Consider the following 24,807-nt stretch of genomic DNA (forward strand, 5'->3'; position numbering starts at 1 on the left):
TGTGACAGCAGCTAACAGTGACGTCGGCGCATGCGTTAGCTCAGCTAGCCGTTTGTTTCACAGGTTTAAACTGTCACCTCAGCAACACGGAGGATGTAACGTTGTTCTACTTTGTTGTTTAACGCTTGTAACGCACCGTCAGAACTAAACCTGCGAGGCTAGCCGTGAACACAAGGTTGGATGTGAAGAGGACACGGCTGAAAGCAGGGCGCTGGTTGTTTCTGTGTGTGTGTTGGGGAAACCATTTTGATGATTTTTCAATGCATCCGCCACATAAGGATACGCTCGTCTCGTTAGCTTAACACGGCTAGCCGCAGGATACAAGTCCGTGTCGTGGATGGGTCCGCTGTACAAGATATTCCTGGAAGAAACGGTGACCGGTGCTTAGCGGGCGACATGGACACTGCTGAAGAAGGTAAATAATGGAGCCGTCGCTTGTTGCTTCCTCACCGGGGGAGGTAGGGGGAGGTGTGGGGGGGGGTGTTTAGTCATTAAGCATTAGCTTCCGTAACACAACCTGGCCTGCTACTGGTTACTGTGGCTTTACCGCCTGTCTATGTGAGGATAATTTAGGAAGTTGAGAGTGTTGAACACCTTTTTTAATACGTGAAGGAAAGAGCACAGGTTACTGGTGATGTCATCAGTCTGTAAGAGTTTGTCTCGTGAACTTACTCCCCCTCGGCTTGTTTTCTATCTAACACAGTGGAGCTGTATGTTTCTCTGGAGTGTATTCATTCATCCATCCATCCAAAATGACGACCTGTCGACTATCACCTGTCACCCTGCTTTCTGTCTGTGCACATCCACAGATCTTCATCATGAACTTTATTCACATGTGATGTGTTTGTGTTTCCCCCCCTTTTTGTGTGCAGCGGATATTTGTCGAGTGTGTCGCTCTGAGGGGACCCCGGACAAACCCCTGTACCACCCCTGTGTCTGCACTGGCAGTATCAAGTTTATCCACCAGGAATGGTAAGTTTATTTGGCTTTTCAGCTGTCATTCCTGTGACACCCCCCCCCCCCCCCTCCCAATTGCACAAAAAGACCCTTGACACTTAATGTGAATGATTTGGGTTAGGTTGTAAATACCTTATTCTAAAACCATCTTTGAAGCAACGTAAGGTTAACTTTTGGTTGTAAATATGAGGAAGTGAAGGTTAAATTCCATCGAGAGAGTTGTTTAATACCATGGTGATTGCATTGCGCCTGAAGAACATGCTGCACAAGCTCCCGCTGCTTTGATTTCCTTTAGTGTTGGCATATGAATAAGTTCAATAATCACGAAAGGGGTGCGACAGGAGTCTGTTGTCTACCACGTTCAGGATAGTCCCGCAACACAGTTAATCCAGATGGCTGACGTTTGGTGTGGTGTTGGTCTGTTGGAAACAATACCAGGCCCTGCAGATAGTTTTAGGACTGTGCTGTGCTCTCATCTGTCCTATGTTTGAGATAACAGGCAACGAGAGAGGGTCAGGTGCGTGGAAATCCCCAGGCAACGAGAGGCCTAGATTGTTCTATGGCAATTGTTGAACGTCATTCTGGTCACCCCCACAAAGTTTAGAATAGCAGCCTTTTGTGTAAAGATAGTTGTGTTGTGTTGAGTGTATTCGGGCTGCAGTGCACCTTTCCCGTGTTTTTATTACATTTCCTTGTGATTTATTACTGAACTAAAGAAAAATAAATTACCTCCTAACCCCAAGCAAAACTCTTTAGGCAAACCCAAGTATAAGGGATTGTTGGAATTTCATTGTTTAACATTGCGTCAAAGATTAATATTTCTTTGTGAAAGGGAATTTCAGGTTATTTTTCACTCTCAGCACTGCTTCTCTGAACTGCAAGAGGTGTGAAATGTGTTATGTCATGGTGGGGTATCGATGTTGCCTTGAGTTATAGCACATCAGACCTTGTGCATTTTTCATAAGTCAGTCAGAGTGGAGTGATGTAAGTTGAATTTGTAACTGAAGTACAGCCCTGTCCAGTGCAGGTCTCATGACACAGGTCTTTCATGCTAACATAAATGTTGGGTTGAGTTATGTCCCCCCTTTCGTAACCATTTTGTTAATCCCAGGGCCTGGACTATGTCACAAAGGGCTGGGGTGTTAGTATGGCAACATGTAAGCAAAGATCAGCAAAGAAATAACAAATAAGAACATTTTTAATTGTGAATAATAAAGTTGAGTGTTGTACCATGACCGAAACATGATAAGTTCTCACTGTAGGTGACTATTGGGTCCCGCGGAGTCATCACAGCTGAGCCTGTCCATGTCTTCATTGATCATACTTTTTTTGTAGTTTGTCAGACCTTCGTCTTTACTTGATAACGTTTACATTGCAGACTGGTGTAACTCCTATTTCTATGAACAGTATGTAGTTGAATATTCTCAATCCAAAGTGTCTACATCTGCATTTTTACCACTTCTTTTATCATCTTGATGGATTTTGAAGGTGGGAAATTGAATTGATCATGATACGCCTTTATTTATGTTCCTGTGTGACTATTCACTTATTATATATCACTCCCTAAACTCCCACATGCAGAAAGATGTGATTAAAATGTAAAATTGTTTGAATTATATTTTAGGTTGTTGAATTGTTGCACTACTTTTGACAGTGAAAATATATGTGCTCTACAGTTTGGTCCAGTGGCTGAAGCACAGCAGGAAGGAGTACTGTGAATTATGCAAGCACAGATTTGCGTTCACGCCGAGTAAGTACTTTTGACATTGATGGATTATCCACTTAAACATATTAAACAGTGTCCTAAAGAAAGCTTACAGATGGAGCCTTGTGGGTCCTGTTTTTATCCTTTTATAAGTATGACATGCATTTGTTTTGTTGATACTCAGTTTTGTAAAAATATTTAGAAAATTATGACATTATTTTTTTCCCCTTTTTCTTCTCAGTTTACTCCCCAGACATGCCCTCACGTCTGCCCATCCAGGACATTTGTGCAGGCCTGCTGACCAGTGTGGGCACAGCCATCCGCTACTGGTTCCATTACACACTGGTGGCCTTTGCATGGCTCGGAGTGGTGCCTCTCACTGCATGTAAGTAATGTGACAGAGAGCTACTCCTGAATACTGAATAACACCCTTCTTAGAATCTGAATCAGTTGTTTACCTTAATAAGATAATGTCAACAAGTCTTCCCTTTTATCAATCATGAAAACAACGAGGGCTAAATGATTTTACCTGAAAAGTTTGTTGGTTAGATTTAAAAGTTTACACTCCTGCCGTGTTACGTGTTGTCGACCATGTGACTTCACACTTCCTCTTAAACTACGGGTTGCAGGAGTTATCTTGCACAGTTGTGAATTACGTAACCGTGATGTAAGCTTTACATATTAGGTAATTTTCATGGTTTAAGAACATCAAGAGAATTAAAGCTTTAGTACCACTACACAACATGCGATAATGTGAGTGATCCAGGATATTAAAACCCCCTTCAGTACTCAATGTAAACCATGTAGGCTCAATCTGATTAACTCTTACTTATTGTGTAAGTCGTAATGCAGAATCTTTAGACATTTTTATTATGACTTATGAAACTTAAGTCATTCATCTGTTCTCTCCTTCTCAGGTCGCATTTACAAGTGTCTGTTTACAGGCTCTGTGAGCTCTCTTTTGACACTTCCATTGGACATGCTCTCAACGTAAGTTCTTCAGCATGACTGGTTTATTTTTGATTGTTTATTCTCTCTGTTCTTCTAGAAATTTCTTTAAATGACAAATTCTTTCTTTAATTTGATTTAAATGTGTTCATTTGTTTTATCTCCTGCAGAGAGAACCTGCTCGCAGATTGTCTACAAGGCTGCTTTGTGGTCACCTGCACGCTGTGTGCGTTTATCAGCCTGGTGTGGCTCAGAGAGCAAATAGTCCACGGTGGCGCTCCCCAGTGGTTAGAGCAGCACCATCCGCCACCACAGAACGTAGCCGGACAAGCCAATGAGGTACTTTGCTTGAGTGGTGGCCAATGAGGCGTGTCTGTTACACAGTGGTCTTCAAATCCCAGTTCTGAATGAAACGAAAAGTGTTACATATACAGAAACTCTATCCAGAGCTATCCATCACTCTGTAGTTACAGACACTCTGATAACATGTTGCAAATCAGCCCTCAATTCTGCCGCACTTTCCTTATACATCTTTTCCACTCTGGTAGCTGTTGTTCGCTGTGATAGTGGCAAAAACTTGATGAGAGCATGGCGTTAAGCATCAAACTTGTATTTCTATGGTTTGCAATTTCATCGACGCAACTCTCACACTGCACGTTATCATCTTCCCTTGAGAGTTGTATAGCTAATCATAATCACTTGAATAAATCCTAAATCACCCTTACTGTCACCTCCCTTTTTATTAAATCCATACATCCTCTCCCCTCACCTTCAGGCCCAGGCTGCAGGTCAGGGAGCAGCTGATGAGCCTCCAGCAGCTCAGCCAGCTCCTGCTGATCCACCAGCTCAGAATGAAGCAGAGCCTGAGCCCCCTGATGTCCCCCCGGACCAGGCTGATGACCCCGAGCTGGAAGAAGAGGAGGGAGCAGCAGCAGAAGACGCAGACCCCAACAATGGAGCACAAGGTTGGAATTTAAAATAGACCCGTTGTTAAATTAGTTTGTTTTTAACCAGTGTAGTTCATCCATAATCAGGGTTTTAAGTTTTCATTTCCTTGCAGTTGTAGCTGTCATTTTGTGAAAAGTGGAAGAGTTGTCATGCTGACTTTAAGTCTTGTATTAGGAGATGGGAATAAGACTAAAAATACACTGATTGTGATCAGTACATGAACACTGTCTTTAACATTGTGCTCTGCTAGTTCAGATTTAATTACTGATGAAATGGATACAAGCTGATCTGTGATCCATTCTGATCACCCCCCAGCTCTTGATCCGCGGATCAATCAGCTGTATTAATAGGAAATACATTCAGCCTTTTAACATATATTTATACAGAAGATTTTCATAGACTTTCATACAGAAACGTTTCATGAAGTGTTGATATTTCAGTGTGTATCACTACGTGATAGCCCTCCTATCCCTCTCAGTTGTTTATTTGTCCTCTGGTAACTAGGCAGGTTTTTGCAGCAGGCTCTGCAGAAAGGCAGCTGATGAATGTAATTGTGTTATCCATTATTCTAGCTGTGGGGCGTCATGACAAATAAATAAATGAGTACAAAAATTCACATAAGGTTTGGGGCTAATAGATTTTCAGAGGGCAGAATTACAGATGTAACAACAACAGCTCTTTTGAAGTATAACTTTTCTTTGCTAAAAAAAACTCAACTCAAAACATTTGTGCATATTTTATGCAGTAAATGTGCTGAACTGTCAATATATGGTGCTTAAAAAATACAATGCAAACAGTTTTCATTAAATAGATGGTATCACCTTAATGATATACTGGCTCAGACGGACACAATGCAAACTGCACTGATACCTAAACCAAATGGGTGGATCCCTGTGGTGGGAATTCCTTCACCCGGCAGCCCTGTTTGGCAGTACTTCTTTCAATATCAGAAAAGCTATTTGTCATGATGTCCATGATAAAACATGATCTTAGATGGTTTAGTTCTGAAACATAACCTCACCAAAGTAAACAAATTACAATGTTCTTATGATCGTGTCAATAATAATGAAGGTAGTCCAAACAGGTCTGATAATACACTAGACAGCTTGGCACCTAAGGGACTAACAACATGCTCGCAATTAATCAGAGAATATACAATAGATACATTTGAAACTGTAACTATACAAAATAGAAGTTGGATCAGAAACTATTTAAATAGGAGAAGTTATCTTTCAATGATTGTGTGGTTATTTCAATAAAGTAATCAACAAATAAATAATTAAAATATATAAACATTGTTTGAATTTGAGAGCATTGCTGGTTTAAAGCAGTTTTTCCCTGCCTTTTCCTTTCCCCCCCCTTGACTTCTGTAGTTTAGTGCAATCATTTTTAAATGACTCATTAAGGTTTTTAATGCAAGTTTCACCATTTACAGAACCAGATGCACTAAAGTATAAAGCTCCGTATTACCTGTAATCAAGGTTAAGAGTCCAAGTAGATAAGTAGTCACTGTGCACTGTTCAGTGAGTCATCTTTTGTCCTGTAAAATGTTTGAAACACAACAGTCATATCCATGTTAGATTAACATATCTTTTTAAAATTAATTTTCATTTGTACTGTGACTTAAGCAGTGTTGAAAAAATGATCAGAATATGTTTAATGCTGGCTCATACATCTTAGTGACTACAAGTTTTGGATCGTGAAATACCTCAAGCTCTTTCAGGTACAGTTTAAAAACGTCCACAAAGATTATATATACACTAGGTGTACACTATTATTCTGGCTCATTTAATCATAGTATTTGTTAAAAAATAGATTTAGGAATCTGGAAAATACTCTCTAGATCGATTCATATCTCTCTTTGAGTGACAGAAACATTAAGACTTTCAGTACCTTTCCAGATGAGCTGCTGCCTGAATGTGTCTGTGATGGCCCACTGATCTGTTACAGTCCTCAAGTCTACCACTAACCACTACTTAATCCCCTGACACCCTCTTTGCTCTATTCAGTCATAAACAGGAAACTTGCTGAGCTCATTTAAAGCGGTCAGCCTGAACGATGAGAATGCCTGAAACAGAGGCTCTCTTGCCTGTTTTTGAAAGTAGGCTTACTAAAACGCAAAACCAGTTGTTTTTATGTACTTCACTGTGAGTTGTGTGCCATGAAGATCTGCTGTACAAAACAATTCAGTCTTGTTTCTTATTTATTTCTTAACGGGTTCTGTGTGACTTTTACACAAAAAAGGGTTGTGAAGTGTTGAAATTTCAGTTATCTTCAGTGATTCCCACACATAGGTTATACCTCGGAGGGCCGCCCAAGTATATTTATGATCTGTTTTTATTTATTCATAAAATAACCGCGCAGGCGTGTGAAGACGTCACTGAGCCCTCAACGGCTCCGTGCAACATAACAAAGCTCCCATTAAAAAATGTTTCCCTCACGACTCCTGCAAAGAGATAAGACGCGGCGAAACCAAGAGAGCAGAATCACATCAGCTTCAGAGTTAGAGAAGGGAGAGAGAAGGTCAACTGTCTGTAAAGGGCTGGGAATCTTTGGGTGTCTCACGATTCGATTTGATTTCGATTCTTGGGGGTCACGATTCGATTCAGAATACATTTTCTATTCAAAACAATTCTGGATTCATTGATCCATTGATTCAAAGTCTATTTATGAATTAGTACATACTTCAGGATCTACTCCAGTCATCTGTGAGACCGGCTGAATTGCTCTATTTGGCATTCTACTGAGTTAAAGAGCTAACCTTAGCACTAATCAGGGAGTGACTGATTAACAAACATAATGTTTTGGTTATAACTGTTGCAAAGATAGCTTAAACATACTACAGCCAGGTAAAAATAACCAAATTAACTTTGAAGAGAACCAATACGATCCAGTTAATATACAAAACTATAGACAAAGAATGTAAGTTTCAACATTTCATTTTGTTCTTTTTTGGAAAATGGACTGTAATGGACCACAATTTAACTCTTGTATCAATTAAGAGCAAGCAAAAAAAAAAAAAACATTTAAACAAGAAAATATACTATACGAAAGAGCACAGCATTATCAAAAGTTCTTAAAAAATAAAACTACAAATAAAATCTATGTCTGCACCACACTCTAGTCTCTAAGTTTAACCTGGGCATATTCACATTCAGAGTCCTTTTTCATATTTCTAGGCTTCACTTCGTCGTGTAGATTTACCATCTCTACTGCATTGCTCACAAATTTTTTGCGGAATCCTCCCTCCAAGCGCTTCTCCTCGAGATAGGAGAGACCTGACTGATTTGTGTCCCCAGAGCTTCCTCCAAGTCACACTAGTGTAAATCACATCTTTGCTGTCCACGTTTTTCTTCTCTGAACTTGTACCGGCATCTTCTGTGTTGTTTCGGCTTGAGCTTGGTAAATTGGTGTTGATTGGCTCAGAGATAGTTGCAGGTTGGGTGACACCTGGTTTCTTTAGCTCAATCATGTTGACATATATGTCCTCATCTGTTTTGTTGGGTTCCTACAATCAAAAGGAAATGTTAGTTGTAAGGTTATTGTGCTTATTTAAATCACATGAAGTAGAAAACTGCTGGATTAAAAATACCTTATTTCCTTCTCCACTTGGTAGAAGTTGGCTTATAGCAACTGTGCTGGTGTTACCTGACCCCTGACTCTTAAGCAGGTTGTGTTGAGTCCTCTGAGCCCTGAAAACCAGCAGAGTATAAACTCAAGAATATACAGAGTTTTCCTGGCTCAAAATGAGGCGGTGGTGGTACCTTTCCAACCATGTTTTTATGTACCATGTATTCCGACCTAACCTTCAGTTAACGCTAGTCTGCAGTGGAGATTCTTGGGGGCTGTTGGGGGGGGCGGGCCGCCCCCCTAATATAATGGTAGGGAAAACACTGCTTAGTAATTATGAGAACAAATTGTGAAATATGCCACTTACCGATAAGTTATACTCAGTTCAGAGACAAACCTTGACTTTCTGCAGATGTTGGAAGGCTGTAGAAAAGAAATCGCTGAGAAACAGATCCCAGAGAGTTTGAACTGTGACAAAGCACAGTGAAATGATCCTTCCATTGTGCTTGACTCATGTTGATGGAGCTCACGCCTGTGCCATCTCGATGCTCATAACTGATTGCAAACTCTTCTGAGTGACTGACAGCTAACCCATCCAAATTCCATTGTAAAGTGGGAGGAGGATTTCCCATAGTCTCGCAGGAACAGTTGACCTGGTTTGCAGTTTTGGTGCAATCAGATGAGGACAAGATCTGTGGAGCACCTGTAATGGATGTAGGGAAGTGCACAAGTAGAGGGTCAACTAAAGCCATGCTGTATCAAATGTGTCCTGGTTAGTCCTGGAGCAGTGTGAGTGCAGACCATAGACTGTAAATATTACTGGACGAACCCTGACCCGTCTGTGACATAGGCAGAAAATGAGTCCAATCGACGGCCGCATCCATATTGGATTTGCAGTCTCAACCTAACTTCGGATCAACCTAGCGACAGCAGTAAGGCGGGACCGGCGGGATTTAGCTCCGCCCATTCAGCTCGACGTTAGCAGTCCACTTCACAGCATAGCTAACAGCTAGGCTGCTATCATCAACTATTCCTGCTCGTCCTGAGAAAACTCTACTAACAGTAAGTTAACATTTAACTTTTCTACAACACAGTTAAAACGAATTATATTCAACACAAATATTTAATTAAAGTCTTAAAACTACACTTTTTTAAATATACAATTATGTTTATGAGTTATTTGTTAGAGAAGTTAGACTTTGTCAGTGTTAGCAGAGAAATACATTAACAAAGTTTTATCCATAAACTGTAAATAAATGAGACATCCAGAAGAAATCAATATTACAAAGCATACAGTTCATGTTACTGTTCTGACAAAAAGAGGAATGTCTGTGTTTTATATTTACTGATGTCAACAGCGATGAGGTGAACATGACAATTGAAAAATAATTATTTAGTATTTATTATAAGACATTTGTTTTCTATTGAACCTGTGAAGTCATGGAGTCTGTGGACAGTGTCAGCTTCACACCAAAAACTTTAAGTATTAGAAAAAATAGTATTTAAGACTGGCATCTATTATGATGAGTTGCAGCTACCTTGTTCAATATTATTCCTGCAGATGTGGCTCATAACAAAAAAACAGCCTGAGCTGTCACGTGTAGTTAACTGTACATTTTGTCTTGTCTGAGGCATTAATTGAACATCTTTGTATTTCTCCTATAGACACAGTGTGGATTATTGGTGACTTGTCCGTCGAGGTGCCCAGAGAGCTGCAGAGACAGAGGAAGAAACCTGAGCCTCAACAACATCTGCATTTGTTGGTTCTTCTGGGGTGGACTTCAGTTGCTTCTCTTCAACAGCTCGCTGTGAGGGAGGTCTCCCCCGGATGACCTGAGTGATGTCACCCACAGACTGAGAGCTGAGGCGGGTTTTAAGCCTTTTGACAAACCGTTACACCGCGCCCACCTGTCAAGCTGGTCAGCTACACGCCTTATTGTGAATAACTCTTATCCTTCATCAAAACATTCACCCCCCCGTACAGTGTGTGTCCATCGAGACATGAGCTAATCACACCTATTTGTTTGTTTTGTACCAAGCTGTAAACATGTTCATCTCTGCTGTAAAAACAGACTTTTTTTAATGTTGTTTTTCAGATTAAATAAATATTTCTATATAAATGCACTCTTTTATGTCTACTTATGAGTATACATTTCAGATTAATGCTCAACTCAATAGCTAAGGGAAGGAAGTCTACTTTTACACAACTTCTTACTCTTTTGATAAATACTAATGTAGTTCATTTATGAAAATGGGATGGAACAGAGTCATTGCAAAAATTTGCCCTTAAACACAGCCCCATTCTTAAATCAAGATACGTGGAGAGTAAATAAGATCAATAACTTGTGAATAAAAACACAGTTAAAAATGATTTAGAAATGTAGTCTTCCCAGATCAATATCACATAATATCAACTTCTCCCATCTAAACTGGACAAAGGGTTTTAAAATGGGAAGAAAATAGTTTGATTGCAAGTTGTTTGGAGGAGATCTAGTTTTATTTGAACAGCATGAATACAGTCTTCCAAGGTGCAAACCCTCCTCTTCCTCCTGAAGCCTGTGGAGCTCCTTCATGTACTGCTGTCTTATCTGCTGGCCATCTTCTCTCAGCAGAACTTTGACTGTTGAAAAGTCATTCAGAAGAAGCTTGAGCATGTGACATGGATCCAGGAGAACATGGACTTTTAGTGAGGGGTCTTCAGGATGGCAAAGAAAGAGAGAAAATATCAGTTATTCATTAAATCATTTTGTTTGTTCTCATCTATTTTTCTGTATTCATCTGTGTGTAAGAACACATTTATAAATTCAACAGTGTACTACCCAGACAACAAAGGTACAGTATTCAGGTCATCAACATCTATTTAAAGTTAAGAAGATAAACATTATTGTAATCATCATCTCTCACTCACACAATGATATTCCACATTAAATGGTCTCAGATTTTGTGTGAGGAAAAATTAAGCAATTTATTGTGGATAGTACTTCATCTTAACATGAAACAAATATAACCTGAATTATTTAAATCATTAACAGGTCCCAACTCTCTGTGCTTTAGTACAGAACATACAGTAACTCATTTATTATTAACATGAGCTCAGTACATGGCTGTATTCTTCAAACTATTTCTTATACTTTATATCTGTGCTTTATATCTTATTTTCATTCCATGTTATTTATATTTTATATTTCTACAGCTATATTCTGTGTATGAGTTCAGTGAAAATTAATATGGTTATTAATATAGTTCTTAATGGTTACAGATGCTCTTACAAAGTGAAGTTTTTTAAAGTTGTTAACAGTTTGCTCAAATCTTAAGACACTACATCAACCATGTAACTTTAATGTCATCCTCTATAACCTACACAGAAGATTAGGTTCAGTTCAGTTTATGTTACTGACGGATAATTACTACACAAAGTTTGTTTTTTAATGTCCACATTTAGGTGGAGTATAACATTCATCATAACATCAGATAACCACCGAGGTGAACCTTTAGCTTCTAACATCACACTAACTCATTATTTTCAACAACAACATCTTAACAACAAACATTTCTAAACCATTGTAAATAATGTAAATAATGTAAATAATGTAAATAATGAGCTACACAGTTAGCCGATTGGTTTACAAGCTAACGCTAAACAAGCTAGGTCCGTAAATATAAACACATGAGTAAGCAGTAAATATAACACTACTATATCACTTACCGAAGAAAACTGAAGCATCAACTTGTTGGATGGTCTGTTAACCGCACAGGAAGCCATGTATGTTGTCAGATATGTGTTAAAGAAACTCTCCAAACGAAGTAAGAAAGAGGAGAAATCAGACGGATCAAGCTGTTAGCCTCCTGACCTGCTGACCTGACAGACAGATGCAGCGCGCACAGCTGTCAATCAAATCTGACACAACCAAATATGGGCATAGTCGTTTTCCTTAATAGAATAAAATCCGATGAGTTATAAAAAAATTCACCCCCCCCACAGTGTGAGGAGAAGGGGCCGTCAACTTCTCAGATATATCTCGTTTTTTGAACCAGGCTGTAAACATGTTGATTCCTGTGGTAAAAACGGGCTTTTTTGGCTGTGGGCTTATGGCACTTCCGGCGCTTCTGCAGCCAGCCTCAAGCGGAACCTCGAGGAACTGCAGTTTTTTGTACTTCCGCATAGGCTTCATTTTTCGAGACCGGAGGTTGCCCCTTGGTGCAGACCAGCGGGGGAATGGGGAGGGGGGGGGGGCAGTCGTGCTTAAGCACAATATGGGACAACTTTGCCTAGTGTGAGTGCACCCTCAAGCACAGCAACAGCTCAGGTTCCCCATAGTGCCCAGTAGAGGGACCACACAAACACAGCCAAAGGAAAATATAATGGCAAAAAAACGAACCCACATTTTGCCTCCAACACCTTTTCTCTGAAAATGTTCTTGTCGTTATTTGCATCTAAAGTGAAATTCCCTCTCTTTGTAGATGACATGAACTGGAATGCGTTAGAGTGGGACCGAGCGGCAGAGGAGCTCACCTGGGAAAGGGTAACTCTGCATGACATTATTTTGCTATATTACACACACTTTACTCCATCAGAGACTTTTCTGTTTGTGTTTCACATCTATGCATATGAAACATTTCGAGTCTTTCTCTTTTTAGATGCTCGGCCTGGATGGTTCTCTGGTATTTCTGGTAAGTGGATATTGTCATGTTGTGTTTTTATTTTGTCACTTCAAATATAAGGCATGATGAGTTTGTAAATAAATAAAAAAGTCCCACCAGCTTTGACTCTTGTGTCCTTGTCTTGTAGGAGCACGTGTTTTGGGTGGTGTCTCTCAACACTCTCTTCATCCTGGTCTTTGGTGAGTTGTCTATAACAAGGATGTATCGTATGCATAAATGTTGATCTTTATTTAATGATTTACAGCTCACAATAATTTTTCTTTGCAGTAGATTTAAACATATTTTAAACATGAAACACAGTACAACTCTAAAAGTATTTTCTTTTGTATTCTTTTTCCTCATTTAGCGTTTTGTCCCTACCACATCGGGCACTTCTCTGTTGTGGGTCTTGGCTTTGAGGAATATGTAAGAAACCGCGCTCGTCAATTTTAATGTTCTGATGCAATATTGTCTCTTTGACTGTTCACAATTGTTTAACTACAACTATGTTCTTCTGTTCAGGTGCAAGCATCACACTTTGAAGGATTAATCACAACCATCGTGGGCTACATACTTCTGGCAATGACTCTCATTCTCTGTCATGTATCCTTTGCCTAAGTCCCCACAATGTTACTAGGACAGACGATGCGTGTGAATTGTTGTCTGTTACAGTAGGTGTGTCAGTGTGTGTGTAAGTAAGCAGTATTGAACCTTAATGGCTGTCTCAGGGACTGGCTGCTCTGGTCAGGTTCCAGCGCTCCAGACGTCTCCTGGGAGTCTGCTATATTGTTGTCAAGGTAACGCCTCTAAGAACAGTCATATTGACTTACTGAGGTTTATCACCTGAACCTAACACTGAATCTATTCATAGAAGCGGAAGAGGAGCAATAATCAAATCATACGTGCTGTAGATTGCTGTTGTGTAAAATGTTACTGAGACACTCGTCTGCTCCCCTTCCAGGTCTCTCTGCTGGTTGTTGTGGAGATTGGTGTTTTTCCACTCATCTGTGGCTGGTGGCTTGACATCTGCTCCTTAGTAAGACTCATTTACTTTACTCTGCTGTCCTGAATTTGGCCGTTTTCTCTCCTAAACTGTTCCTGTCCTGTTATTTAACCTGACCTTGTTAGCATTTAACATCTATCGTCTAATCTTGAGCTTTGCAACCAAACCATTATAGTTAATTACTTTTATTTTTCACCCCTTGCTGAATTAGTTCCAGATAAATATATTCCCTTGCGACTAAATGGCTTTTTAAAAATATGATCCATGTTTTTTTTACGGTGTCGGTGGCAGTCCACCTTTATTTTCTGTCATTCGATTGGATCTTAATGTGCTGTTTTCACACTGTATGTTAAAGTGAGAGCCCAGCTTTTCCCCCCCTTCAGAATTGCTTGTAACAGGTGGTAACAGGGTTGTCCAGCATCGACACAGAAACAGATTCTGTTGATTACACACTTCATACATTTATAAACACAGAAGAGCGGAAAATAAACTGGCTTGGACGATTGGAGAGAGTGGCATATGCGTCTCTGTTGCTGCTCTCACTCGCTCTACCTCGAAGTCTGTGCGTCACCAAGTTTTCTCTTTGATGCTACCTGGCACTATAACACAGTCCCCTCCGCCTCCAGTGGCCACCTTAGCATCTCCACCTATGCTGCTCTTTCTAAACTAGCAGACATGTTTTCGCACGCCTGCTCTGAGCCAGTGAGGCAGCATGAGAACAGGTGGAGCTGCTTATAAAGCAGAAGGGACTTGTGTTTTTCATGCTTCACAGCTGTTCAACAGGGAAAAGAATGTAATTGAGCTAAGTTTGTCCTGCAAGTGTAGCGAGCTTCTGATATCATCAAAGTGGTTTGGTCTCTTTTTTTGTTAAGCTGCTTGTACTTTAAGGTTTTGGTATCATCTAGTCCACACCACTTAAAACAACATAGCACAACATGTGTTTTTAACATTTCTCTTTCCCCGTCCTGCAGGAGATGTTTGATGCTTCCCTGAAAGACAGAGAGTTGAGTTTTAAGTCGGCCCCTGGTACCACCATGTTCCTGCACTGGCTGGTGGGAATGGTTTATGTCTTCTACTTTGCTTCTTTCATCCTCCTTCTGAGAGAGGTAAGACCAGTAAAGCTGTTTTAGTTTACAGTTGGGTAAATTTTAGCTGATGATGAAACTATAAATTCATAAAATATTCTTTTTACTCTTTTTTTTTTTGTCTGGTTTGTCCATCAGGTGCTGAGACCGGGTGTGCTGTGGTTTCTGAGAAACCTCAATGACCCCGATTTCAACCCTGTGCAGGAGATGATTCACCTGCCCATCTACAGACACCTGCGGCGCTTCATCCTGTCTGTTGTGGTGTTCGGCTCCATTGTGTTGCTCATGCTTTGGCTTCCTATCAGGCTGATCAAACTACTGATGCCCACCTTCCTCCCATACAACGTCATGCTCTACAGGTAAACGCTGTAGAAGCTGCTTGTGAGGTCGTCCCACTGCGGTCAGAGGTCTTGTTCTGTGTCACGCCATGTGGTTCATTCCTTTGCCCACACCGTTTTCATTTTCTTTCGGTCCACCTCTCTCTTCCCTCAGCGACGCCCCAGTCAGCGAGCTGTCCCTGGAGCTGTTGTTACTCCAGGTTGTGCTGCCGGCTCTGTTGGAGCAGGGACACACTCGCCAGTGGCTCAAAGGCCTGGTCAGGGCCTGGACAGTCAGTGCTGGTTATTTACTGTAAGTCAATATGCATGAATTCCCTTTAACATGTACACTGCATCAAGTTGAATCTAGAATTCTATAGGAGAATATTTACAAGTTTCTCTAATATAGGGAAATGCTAATACTTTCTTTGTCATGATACATATTGTGTTCACAGACTTTACCAATACACAGCCTAAATAGAAATTGTGTATGTTTCTGAGTCAGCACAATAATTGACTTACTTTTCGGCAGATTGTCCTCACTAAACACATCTTTACCTCCACAGAGACCTCCACTCCTACCTCCTCGGTGAGCAGGAGGACAACGATGGCAATCAGCCTGTGAACAACAACAACAATAACAATCCACCTCCCGGTCACCATAACAACAACAACAACCCTGCCCCAGCTGTTGGCGAGGGCTTGCATGCAGCCCACCAGGCCATTCTGCAGCAAGGGGGACCGGTTGGATTCCAGCCTTACCACAGACCCCTCCGCTTTCCATTCAGGGTGAGAGTGTTGAAAATGTGCCACCACACGCCCCGGCTGCAGTCTCTGTATTACTGATGATTTTCATTTTTAAGTCTGCACTCGTTATTTTTCAAGCAATTTTTGTTACATGTTACAATTATTAGATATATTGATAGCAAAAAATACATTACCTTTTACAATGCTTTCTGAGAGGTGCATTAGCAAGGCTACTTTAGGATGCTAGTACATTTTTTTAGTACCTTACTAGTTAATGCTATCAACATTTATATTGATAGCAGAAAACTGAGTTTACTTCAGTCCAAATATGTTATAACTGACTATAAAAATGGTCTGTAGACATTTTTTCTTGAAGTCTTACTTAAGAGAAGACATACTATGGTCACCTATAATTAGTGGTTGTCCTCACAAATTTAGAAACGCATAAGGTACCACTTACCGACGACTGATGCCTTAATTCTCAGCTCTCAGTTATTACATCTCTCTTTGAAGACTTTGATGAGCATGAGCACTGTTATATTTGTCTCACACATTCCAGATATAGTTCATGAAATGTGCTAATCACAATTCTACAGTGAATGCAGTCAAATATTTTCACTCTTGATTACGTCACTACATTCACTTGTTTTCTGTAACTTCTGTCTTCTTCTCCCCAGATTGTGTTGCTCATAGCGTTCATGTGCATCACTCTGCTTGTGGCGAGTCTGGTGTGTCTAACCCTACCAGGTAAGATTTGGCTGCTGAAATTACAACCTCTTTTTTTTTTTTTTTTTTCTTTGAAGTCCCACACCCAAACCATAATTAAAGGATACTCTAAAAATATACTCCTGTCTCTGCTGTATTTGTGGTTTTCTTTTTAAGTGCAAGCTCAGATTGTAATTCAATTCCTTGTCCAACAACAGTTTAGAATGGAACAGTTAAAATAGTAGGTGTATCATGTCTTATAACTTTTGTGTTTCAGTGTTCACTGGGCGCTGGCTGATGTCCTTCTGGACAGGAAGCTCCAAAATCCACGAGCTGTACACGGCAGCCTGCGGACTTTACGTCTGCTGGCTGTCCATCCGTGGGGTCACTGTGCTGCTGGCCTGGATGCCCCAGGGACGCACTGTCATATTCAACAAAGTCCAGGAGTGGACACTCATGGTGAGTATCAATGAGCAGGCTTTATGGTTGGTCAGTATGGTTATTAGTTAGTAATTCCAGTATTTATTTATCTTTAATGTATTCCCTATCTTTGTCTGTATAGATTCTGAAGACCCTGGTTGTAGCTCTGCTGGTTGCTGGAGTCATCCCTCTACTGCTGGGCCTGCTGTTTGAGCTGGTCATTGTGGCTCCACTCAGAGTTCCCCTAGACCAAACCCCCCTCTTCTACCCTTGGCAGGTATGATTATGAGTCTTTGTTGTGTTGGTTTATATGTATTTTTTTCTGCCCCAATCTGTCTAGCTCTTTTTTTCTTTAGCAGTTTATGGTTGCCTAGGTGTGTGTGTTATGCCTTGACTCTTGTTTGTTTTACGTATCATTTACCCATGATTCTCAGCTCTTAAACCCATGTCAATCCATTATTCACTCTCTGTTATCTACAGGACTGGGCTCTGGGAGTACTCCATGCCAAAATTATCGCTGCTATCACTCTAATGGGCCCTCAGTGGTGGCTCAAGACTGTGATCGAGCAGGTGGGTGTTAGATTGATACTGATTATTTATCATGTTTTACTAACAATATAATAAACTTACGAAGCAGCATTTCCTCTATAAATATGAAGTTGATTTGAGTATTTTTCCAAGAAAACCACAAATGTGTGAAGATAATCTTTCTTGTCAGTTGGCTTTTTACCTTCCTTGTTTGCTGTATAAAGAAATGAGCAGCAGGGCAGACGAGTGTTCAGTCAGATCTTAAAATGGGAACAAAAAGCTCCCTTTTTCCAATAACACTGTAAATAAATCAACAGTTTAATGAATGCAAACTTTCACCTTAGGTTTACGCAAACGGGATTCGCAACATAGACCTGCATTTCATCATCCGTAAACTGGCAGCTCCCGTCATCTCAGTTCTGCTGCTGTCACTGTGTGTGCCGTATGTGATCGCTGCCGGGGTGGTGCCAACTGTAGGTGAGTCTCTGAGCACATGTGAATGTCAGGTATAATGTGTATAAGTTTATATGTTGTACGTTTCCTTTTTGTGTTCATTTCACCTACTGAGCTGATGAGCTTTAAGGCAAAAGTGGTGCACCACAGGGAGAAATATCAGTATTTTTCCCTGGATTTTTGCTGAGTAATGCTTCCAATTAGCCGTGCAAGGGGAGTGAAGTACCTGTCATGTCCCCTTAGATCACTGACAGTTTCCATTAGATTGTGAATTTGAAGGAGTAACAAAGTAAAAGCAAATAACAAGATGTCCCAAAGATATTATGTTCCGTCTGATCTCGGATGAATGTTAGAGTGACTAAAGTATCAGCTAATGGGACGTTCGCTGCCACAATTTCTAACTGAAGTGCATTATTTTGGCAGGAGTGACCCCAGAGATGGAGATTCTAATGCAAAGGAGAATCTACCCCTTCCTCTTGATGATCGTCTCCCTCATCGGCATCCTGTCCTTCCAGATCCGCCAATTTAAACGCCTTTATGAACACATCAAGAACGACAAGTAAGGATTTTTTTGATTCGCTAATTGGAGTTAAAGTTGTAGTTTGTCAAGATTTAACTTCAGGGCCAAAAAGGCTGAAATTGTTAAGAATCAGAATATTAATAATATGGTAATCTCTCTCTACAGGTACCTGGTTGGACAGAGGCTTGTCAACTACGAACGCAAAGCTGCAAGAGCAGGCTTAATCCCACCATCCAACCCTGTGGCAGAGTAGATTTGTTTTGGTCACATATTGCCACATTTCTTTCACCTGTTACTCTGCGTACACCCCATCTCCTCATCTCTATCCCCCTCCCCCTGCATTTGATTTTCAACTCGCTTCTTGGACCATAATCCTTTGAAATCTCCCCTGGATCTTGGTGGATTTGATGGATGTCGTACAATTTCTCGAGTTTCCCTTTCATACCCATCACTGGTGGGTTGGGGAAAATGTATTATAATCATGGGACAGCTGAGTCATCAACCCCCCTCCAAAAACAGACAGGAGTAGGCAGGAGGGCGAGGGTTCGAGGTTTGATATGAAGCTCAACATCTGTATTGTCGTTCATGCCTTGCTTTGTAAAGTGCTGCCTGATAATTGTACATGTGTAAATACTTTGAACGCAGACTTTGTCTTTAAGGAAAAGACACGTGGATTAATGCAATGACCATTGTACATCTTAAAAGTGTATGTATAATTTATTAAATCAAACTGACAATTTATCTATTTTGTTGTCTGGTTGACGGGTTAATGGTGGGTGAATATAAGACCCACACTCCATGAATGTTTGTATTCAAATCTGTGTTTCAAGATACTTAAAGCTCCTGTGAGGAACATTTAGTTTGTGTTGAATTTGGCGCCCCCTGTGGACAAAGTAATATGTTTCAACTCTATGTTGTTCTTGACCTGTATTTGTGTAAGTCATGTTTTATGACAAAAGAACCCCTCCTGCTTTCATTTAATGCTCAATCATTTTAATATAAATTCAATATAAAACATAGCACTCGCTGATCTTGGCTGAGGAAAATGAAAACAAGTGTGTATAATGTGTATAGTGTATAGTGTGTAAAATAAGTGTTTCCTAGATAGTAGATTGCCTTGTGTGGCACCTAACCCCCTCGAGAGGTTTCAGGTTTTAAAAATAACAATATAGAAATAGTCTTGTCCCAACTGGCTTTTGTAGAGACATCAATACTAATGTCAGTCAGTTGTATAACTCTTTAAACTCTCCTCACAGGGGCTTTGAAAATCTTGTATTGCATGCATGATTCATAAAGTGTCTGCAGATTTTTCCATGATCAGTACATGGCAGGCGGTGGTGTGATATCCTCATCCTTTGGTATCAGAGGAGATTTAAGTACAACTCCGAACTCCACTGCTAGAACATCTGGGATCTCTTCATCTTTGAGTTGCATGGTGGTCGTTTCAAACCCTTTACCCTCAGTTGGATAGGTGGTGCTGATCAGTCTACGGCCAATATAGGTGAGCCTACCTCCTGGCTTTAAAATCGTGCAGACGGACTTGCAGTAGAAGATTGAGCAGGGGGAGCTTTGGTGATACTGGCACAGCTCTGCAAAGTCCTCCAGGCACCGAGGATCAAGAGTAAATTTGTAGATCTCTGTCCAGTCTCCATCCGTCCCTCTGTTCTCCTCCCGCTGCCACTCCAGGAAGTGCATCCTCTCCACCTCTCTGATCCGATACACACGGTGGCCTTGCTCCTGGGGCCCGCTGGTCTCAAGTGAAAGTGGGTCACTAAATCCAGACCCACCGAACCCGACGTCGCAGAGCCAACGCTTCCCATCCAGGCTCACCATGAGGACCAAATGGTCAAAAGGTGGCCCGTAGAAACCGGTCTTCAGACTCTTCACCTGAGCCGAGAACAGTGTCACCTGGAAACCCAGTTTGCACAGCAGCCAGGAGAACAGGCCGTTATTCTCAAAACAGAAACCCCCTCTGCGCTGGTTCACTATCTTGTCGTACAGAAGAGGGGGGTCTAGTTCCACATGTCCGCCGCTGTGCACCGTGAGGTTTTCAAAGGGCACCGACAGCTGGTGGCCGCGGTGAAGCGACCGGAGGACGTGCAGGCTCGGCTCGGCTGGCCCACAAAACCCAATACGAGCTAGATATGTCTTCACGTCCATCTCAGCGGAAGTCATTGTTGCTGTTTTTTTTTTTTTTTTTTTTTTTTTTTGTGAAATATGTTCGCTGCAAGTTTGTCAATAACGAGCACACACCAGTTTCCCAACTTCTCCTATTTTCCTCACCGCTTTCTTCCTGGTGTTGGATCACCGATGTGATAAGTTACGTCGAGGGCAAGCTCAAAGTACATCGCACTGAAGTCACCTCCCTACCTCATGACAAGTACGTTTTTATTAAGGCCTCTAGATGTAATAGTATGTGTTGACTTTAGAGACTTAGATTGGCAACGCCTTGTAAAAAACGCAGCCTTGAAAAGGATCTGCACTTTCCTCATTCCTCCTAGTCTATTATTCATTAGTCAAGACTATTTTGTGTCAAATCTTTCTTGATGCCAGACGGACCTCCATTTCTAATCTATTTGTCCAGTTAGGCTTAGAGAAGTTAACAGGCATCAAAATAGATACTAGACTATAGACAACTATTATATGATAGGCTGTATAAAGACATGGCCTAATTCATTTAAAACCTAAATATCAATTATAACATCACATTTTGCATCGACTTTTTTTCCCTCCTACTGAGAAACAACTGAAGTAGTCCAGTCTAGGCTGTAAATTCACTGAAAAGCGGAGTTTTCATAAAAGGGAAGAAAATAATCGATATATTATATATATATATATATATATATATATATATATATTATTATTTATTTACGTATTACACAGAGCGTTGTTCGTAATAACCGCACATTGCTTCAATTAAAAATATTAATCCAAAAAAACCATCTTTACTTTTTCAGACCTCCCCTATAGTGTCGTTTCGCTGACGTGACGTCACACACCGACACTCCCTTTCCCCCAGTAGAGGGAGAAAGATGGCGCCCACACACGTACTGAGATGCTGTCAACGGGGTCTAGCATGGATACCTGTGATTTTTATCGCCCTGGTCGTCTGCTGGTCGTATTACGCTTACGTGGTGGAGCTTTGTATATGTGAGTAGACGTCCTCCCGCGGGTCTGTTACCCCATTAAGTCCTTTTTAAACCGCAGATGTTTTGTGCTGCTGTCCACACAAACACACACAGCTGCTGCTGCTGCTGCTGCTGCTGGCCAGCAGGAAGTAAATGGACTGCAGCTCAACAATGGTGTTGGCAAGGCTGTCCAAATCTAGATACTGCTAATTATTATCTGTGTGCTGCCATCTATTTTGGGGTTCGCCTAATTTTAATGGAGAATTTGTTTTGGACAAAGAAAAACTTTCACAGTGTTGTTAATATTGTTGCCCGTGTTTCTCTTGTGTTGCTTGTTTTGTCGAGATGAATGGAGTCTGGATGGAGAATTAAACAGCTAACAAAACGACACTTGGCTTGGCTGTCTACATAAATACTTTCCCTCTAACTAGCCACTTGGTAATAAGCTAATTCAATTTAGAAATCAACTCTTGCAAAGTGTGGATTTGGCAGAAGAGTGTTTGATTAAAACGGTAGAAGATATTAAACAGAATTGCTAAACCGAGGGGGGGGAGGAAAATCTTTTTTTTTTTTTTTTCCATGTTTGAACATTGAACAAGTCTTCAAATTCTTCAGAAAACCCTCATTAGATGAGATGTTGTTCTTTAGGATGAGGGTTTTATTTATTTTAGTGCAAGGCAATCCCATCCATATGTTTGTATAGTGCTTCCCAACCTAATTGTTGAATTGTCATTTGATGTAGGAAATGTGTTTTTAATCCTCTAATATGTGGCTTTGTTTGCTCCAGAGTTGTGTGCAGGGATTTTTCTGAGTTTATCATCTTAAATTTGAAAAAAAAAAAAAAAAAAGATACTACTAGTAACTATTTCTGACCGATGGGTACATATTTTTACTTCAAATTTCAGATATAATTAGGATCATTAGGATTGTTTTTCTCTTCCGTGGGAAAAAACACAAAAAGAGAGACTAATTAATTCCTGGCGTAGTTAACACAAATCTCCTTAAAAGATGAACAATAACAAGTCCTAAAAGTGCTCAAGAATGGAAATGTGTTAACTCTCAATGTGGAGAAGGGATGTGTTACACGACAGAGCTTCAGGAAAGCCATTGAATTGAACTTGTGTAATTTGTACTTCTAATTATATTCTTATCTCTGTGATGATTTTGTGAATATATCCTGGGATTCCTTTTTCTTCCTTATCTAACACGTTTGTCTTCTCTATTTGTTGTCTTTCAGTCACCATCCCCAGTATAGGAGAGCAGAGTAAGTGTTTTGGGAATGTTTATTTAATACATCGTGATTGGAAATGTACTGGACTGAGCCAGATTGCTACTTATCGAGATAATCTCTATGAGGTCCGGTGAAATATGCTCTGTACACTTAGCTAAAAAAAATAAATAAATAAAAAAAAGGCTGGCAAAGACAGAAATCTTGATCTCTCAAACTGCTGAGGTCAGTAAGCTTGAAGCAGAGCAGCACCTCATTCAGCATTTGTTTCCGCTCTCATTAATTTGAACTTTGTAGACGTTCAGTGGTTCCACATATTGGCAGCTTCAAATCACTTACATATCAGACTGTATGCTGTTGGTCCTGATGCTTTGCTTTATGTTTTCCCTCCAGTTGTCTACCTGATCTTCTTTCACCTCTCTTTCGTCATGTTTGTATGGTCTTACTGGAAGACCATCTTCACCCAACCTGCCAACCCCTCCAAAGAGGTATAACAGCACGTATTCTCCTAAACCAAAACACTCATCCACCTTAACAAAGAATCAATTTGAATTAAAAAAAATATATGTTTTCTGTCCGTTTCTCTTTAGTTCTGCCTGCCAAAGGCTGAAAAGGAGCGTTATGAGAAGGAAGAGAGACCAGAGTCTCAGCAAGAGATCCTATGGAGAGCTGCTACCAGTCTGCCTCTGTACACCCGTACAGGAGCCGGAGGTATGTGTGTATGTGTGTTTGTGTGTTTGTGGTGTGTGTGAATGGGATGGAATTTGTCTGTTTGCATCTCTATGTTAGAGCAATAATGAGAAACTTTTGTGTTGACATGATGCAGCAATCCGTTACTGTGACCGCTGTCAAGTCATCAAGCCAGACAGGTGTCATCACTGCTCCGCGTGTGACATGTAAGAAACCCTTACGTTTTTAGAGTTCTCACTTTGAAAATAAACTTGAAACGATATCTACTGTTATTTAATCCCTCCACTCATTTCTCTTTTGTGTGTGCAGGTGTGTCTTGAAGATGGACCACCATTGTCCGTGGTATGTAACACCTGCGACTGAAACAGATTTACTTTACTTCCTTGTTTTTACTCTGACTTTAGTCCACATTTCATGCCAAGTATATTTGCAACAGGTCTTTCAATCTGTTAAACAATAACCCATTGTTCTTTCACTTTTTTTGATCAAGTCAAGATTGTAACAATAGGAAGGGATTAGGGAATAGGATGTTTTTTAAAGGCTCATCTTGCAGAAAGACACGAGGCCAAAAATCCTTAAAAGCAGGAGCTGAATTATTCCCCATGGAGCTTTAATTAATGGCTCGTTTTATTGCGTTTTAGAACATGGATTTGCAACTGAAAGTGAAAGTGAAAAAAAAAAAGGATCAAGATTGTCAAACTTAACAGACGTTTGCGCAAAAAAAAAAAAAAAAAAAAAAAAAAAAGCAGTCATTTGGTTTCAACCATAGACTGGATAAAAAGATGGATGACATGACAGTTCCTTTAAAGTGAAGCCAAAACATTGGGACATTGTAGAAAAAGCCGCTTTCGACAAGGTTAGGTTGCTGCCTCAAGACAAACAGTCTAAAGTTGTCCCATTATTATTTCTTTTATCATATTATTTTAGAGTTCAGCCTCCCAAGCGTCCATTCACATGCTACTATTTCTACATTTGATTCTCAAGATTTAAATGTAAGGGTTGCATGCTCCCTCCAACTTCTTTAAATCAACTAACACATGTTGTTTATACTCTTGACGGTAAATTCTGTTTCATAAAATGTTAAAAACTCCTGTCAGTACATTTATTTTTGGCCTGATGTTACCATGAGAATAACAAAGCCTTTAAAAGTTCAGCTTGATAAGGTTTGTGCTCAGAGGAAGTGATGTCAGGCCTGACCTTCTTGCCTTTGTGTG

At 40.4% G+C, this 24,807-nt stretch overlaps 3 protein-coding genes across 3 annotated transcripts in view; 2 read left to right on the forward strand and 1 right to left on the reverse strand.

The window, feature by feature from the left end:
• On the forward strand, positions 1-19,288 carry marchf6 (E3 ubiquitin-protein ligase MARCHF6). The gene is made up of 25 exons (XM_020644883.3): positions 1-415; positions 873-972; positions 2,634-2,707; positions 2,904-3,047; positions 3,580-3,652; positions 3,781-3,949; positions 4,386-4,575; positions 12,590-12,651; positions 12,767-12,799; positions 12,918-12,969; positions 13,137-13,195; positions 13,292-13,372; positions 13,498-13,566; positions 13,731-13,805; positions 14,744-14,878; positions 14,996-15,216; positions 15,350-15,487; positions 15,741-15,963; positions 16,599-16,668; positions 16,904-17,085; positions 17,189-17,323; positions 17,527-17,616; positions 17,919-18,051; positions 18,451-18,586; positions 18,713-19,288. The coding sequence occupies exons 1-25, from the start codon at positions 397-399 to the stop codon at positions 18,798-18,800; spliced, it is 2,751 nt and encodes a 916-aa protein (XP_020500539.1). The 5' UTR covers positions 1-396; the 3' UTR covers positions 18,801-19,288.
• On the reverse strand, positions 19,246-20,858 carry LOC109992352 (arylamine N-acetyltransferase 2). The gene has a single exon (XM_020644915.3). It carries the CDS (start codon positions 20,720-20,722, stop codon positions 19,865-19,867), a length of 858 nt encoding a protein of 285 aa, XP_020500571.2. The 5' UTR covers positions 20,723-20,858; the 3' UTR covers positions 19,246-19,864.
• Positions 20,794-24,807, forward strand: part of zdhhc20b (zinc finger DHHC-type palmitoyltransferase 20b) — an 11,155-nt gene continuing 7,141 nt past the window's right edge. The window contains exons 1-7 of the mRNA XM_065948593.1: positions 20,794-20,927; positions 21,505-21,697; positions 22,913-22,939; positions 23,297-23,391; positions 23,494-23,614; positions 23,730-23,799; positions 23,903-23,939. Of these exons, the coding sequence (XP_065804665.1) occupies positions 21,580-21,697; positions 22,913-22,939; positions 23,297-23,391; positions 23,494-23,614; positions 23,730-23,799; positions 23,903-23,939 (468 nt within the window). The 5' untranslated portion in view covers positions 20,794-20,927; positions 21,505-21,579. The remainder of the gene's footprint in view (positions 20,928-21,504; positions 21,698-22,912; positions 22,940-23,296; positions 23,392-23,493; positions 23,615-23,729; positions 23,800-23,902; positions 23,940-24,807) is intronic.

This window comes from Labrus bergylta, chromosome 20 (genome assembly GCF_963930695.1).
Source record: "Labrus bergylta chromosome 20, fLabBer1.1, whole genome shotgun sequence".
Classification (NCBI taxonomy): domain Eukaryota; kingdom Metazoa; phylum Chordata; class Actinopteri; order Labriformes; family Labridae; genus Labrus; species Labrus bergylta.

Coding starts and splice junctions, on each gene's coding strand:
- marchf6 (XM_020644883.3), top strand. Junction 973..2,633: donor AAGTTTATCCACCAGGAATG/GTAAGTTTATTT, acceptor TGTGCTCTACAG/TTTGGTCCAGTGGCTGAAGC. Junction 3,653..3,780: donor CCATTGGACATGCTCTCAAC/GTAAGTTCTTCA, acceptor TATCTCCTGCAG/AGAGAACCTGCTCGCAGATT.
- LOC109992352 (XM_020644915.3), bottom strand. CDS start 20,722: ATGACTTCCGCTGAGATGGACGTGAAGACATATCTAGCTCGTATTGGG.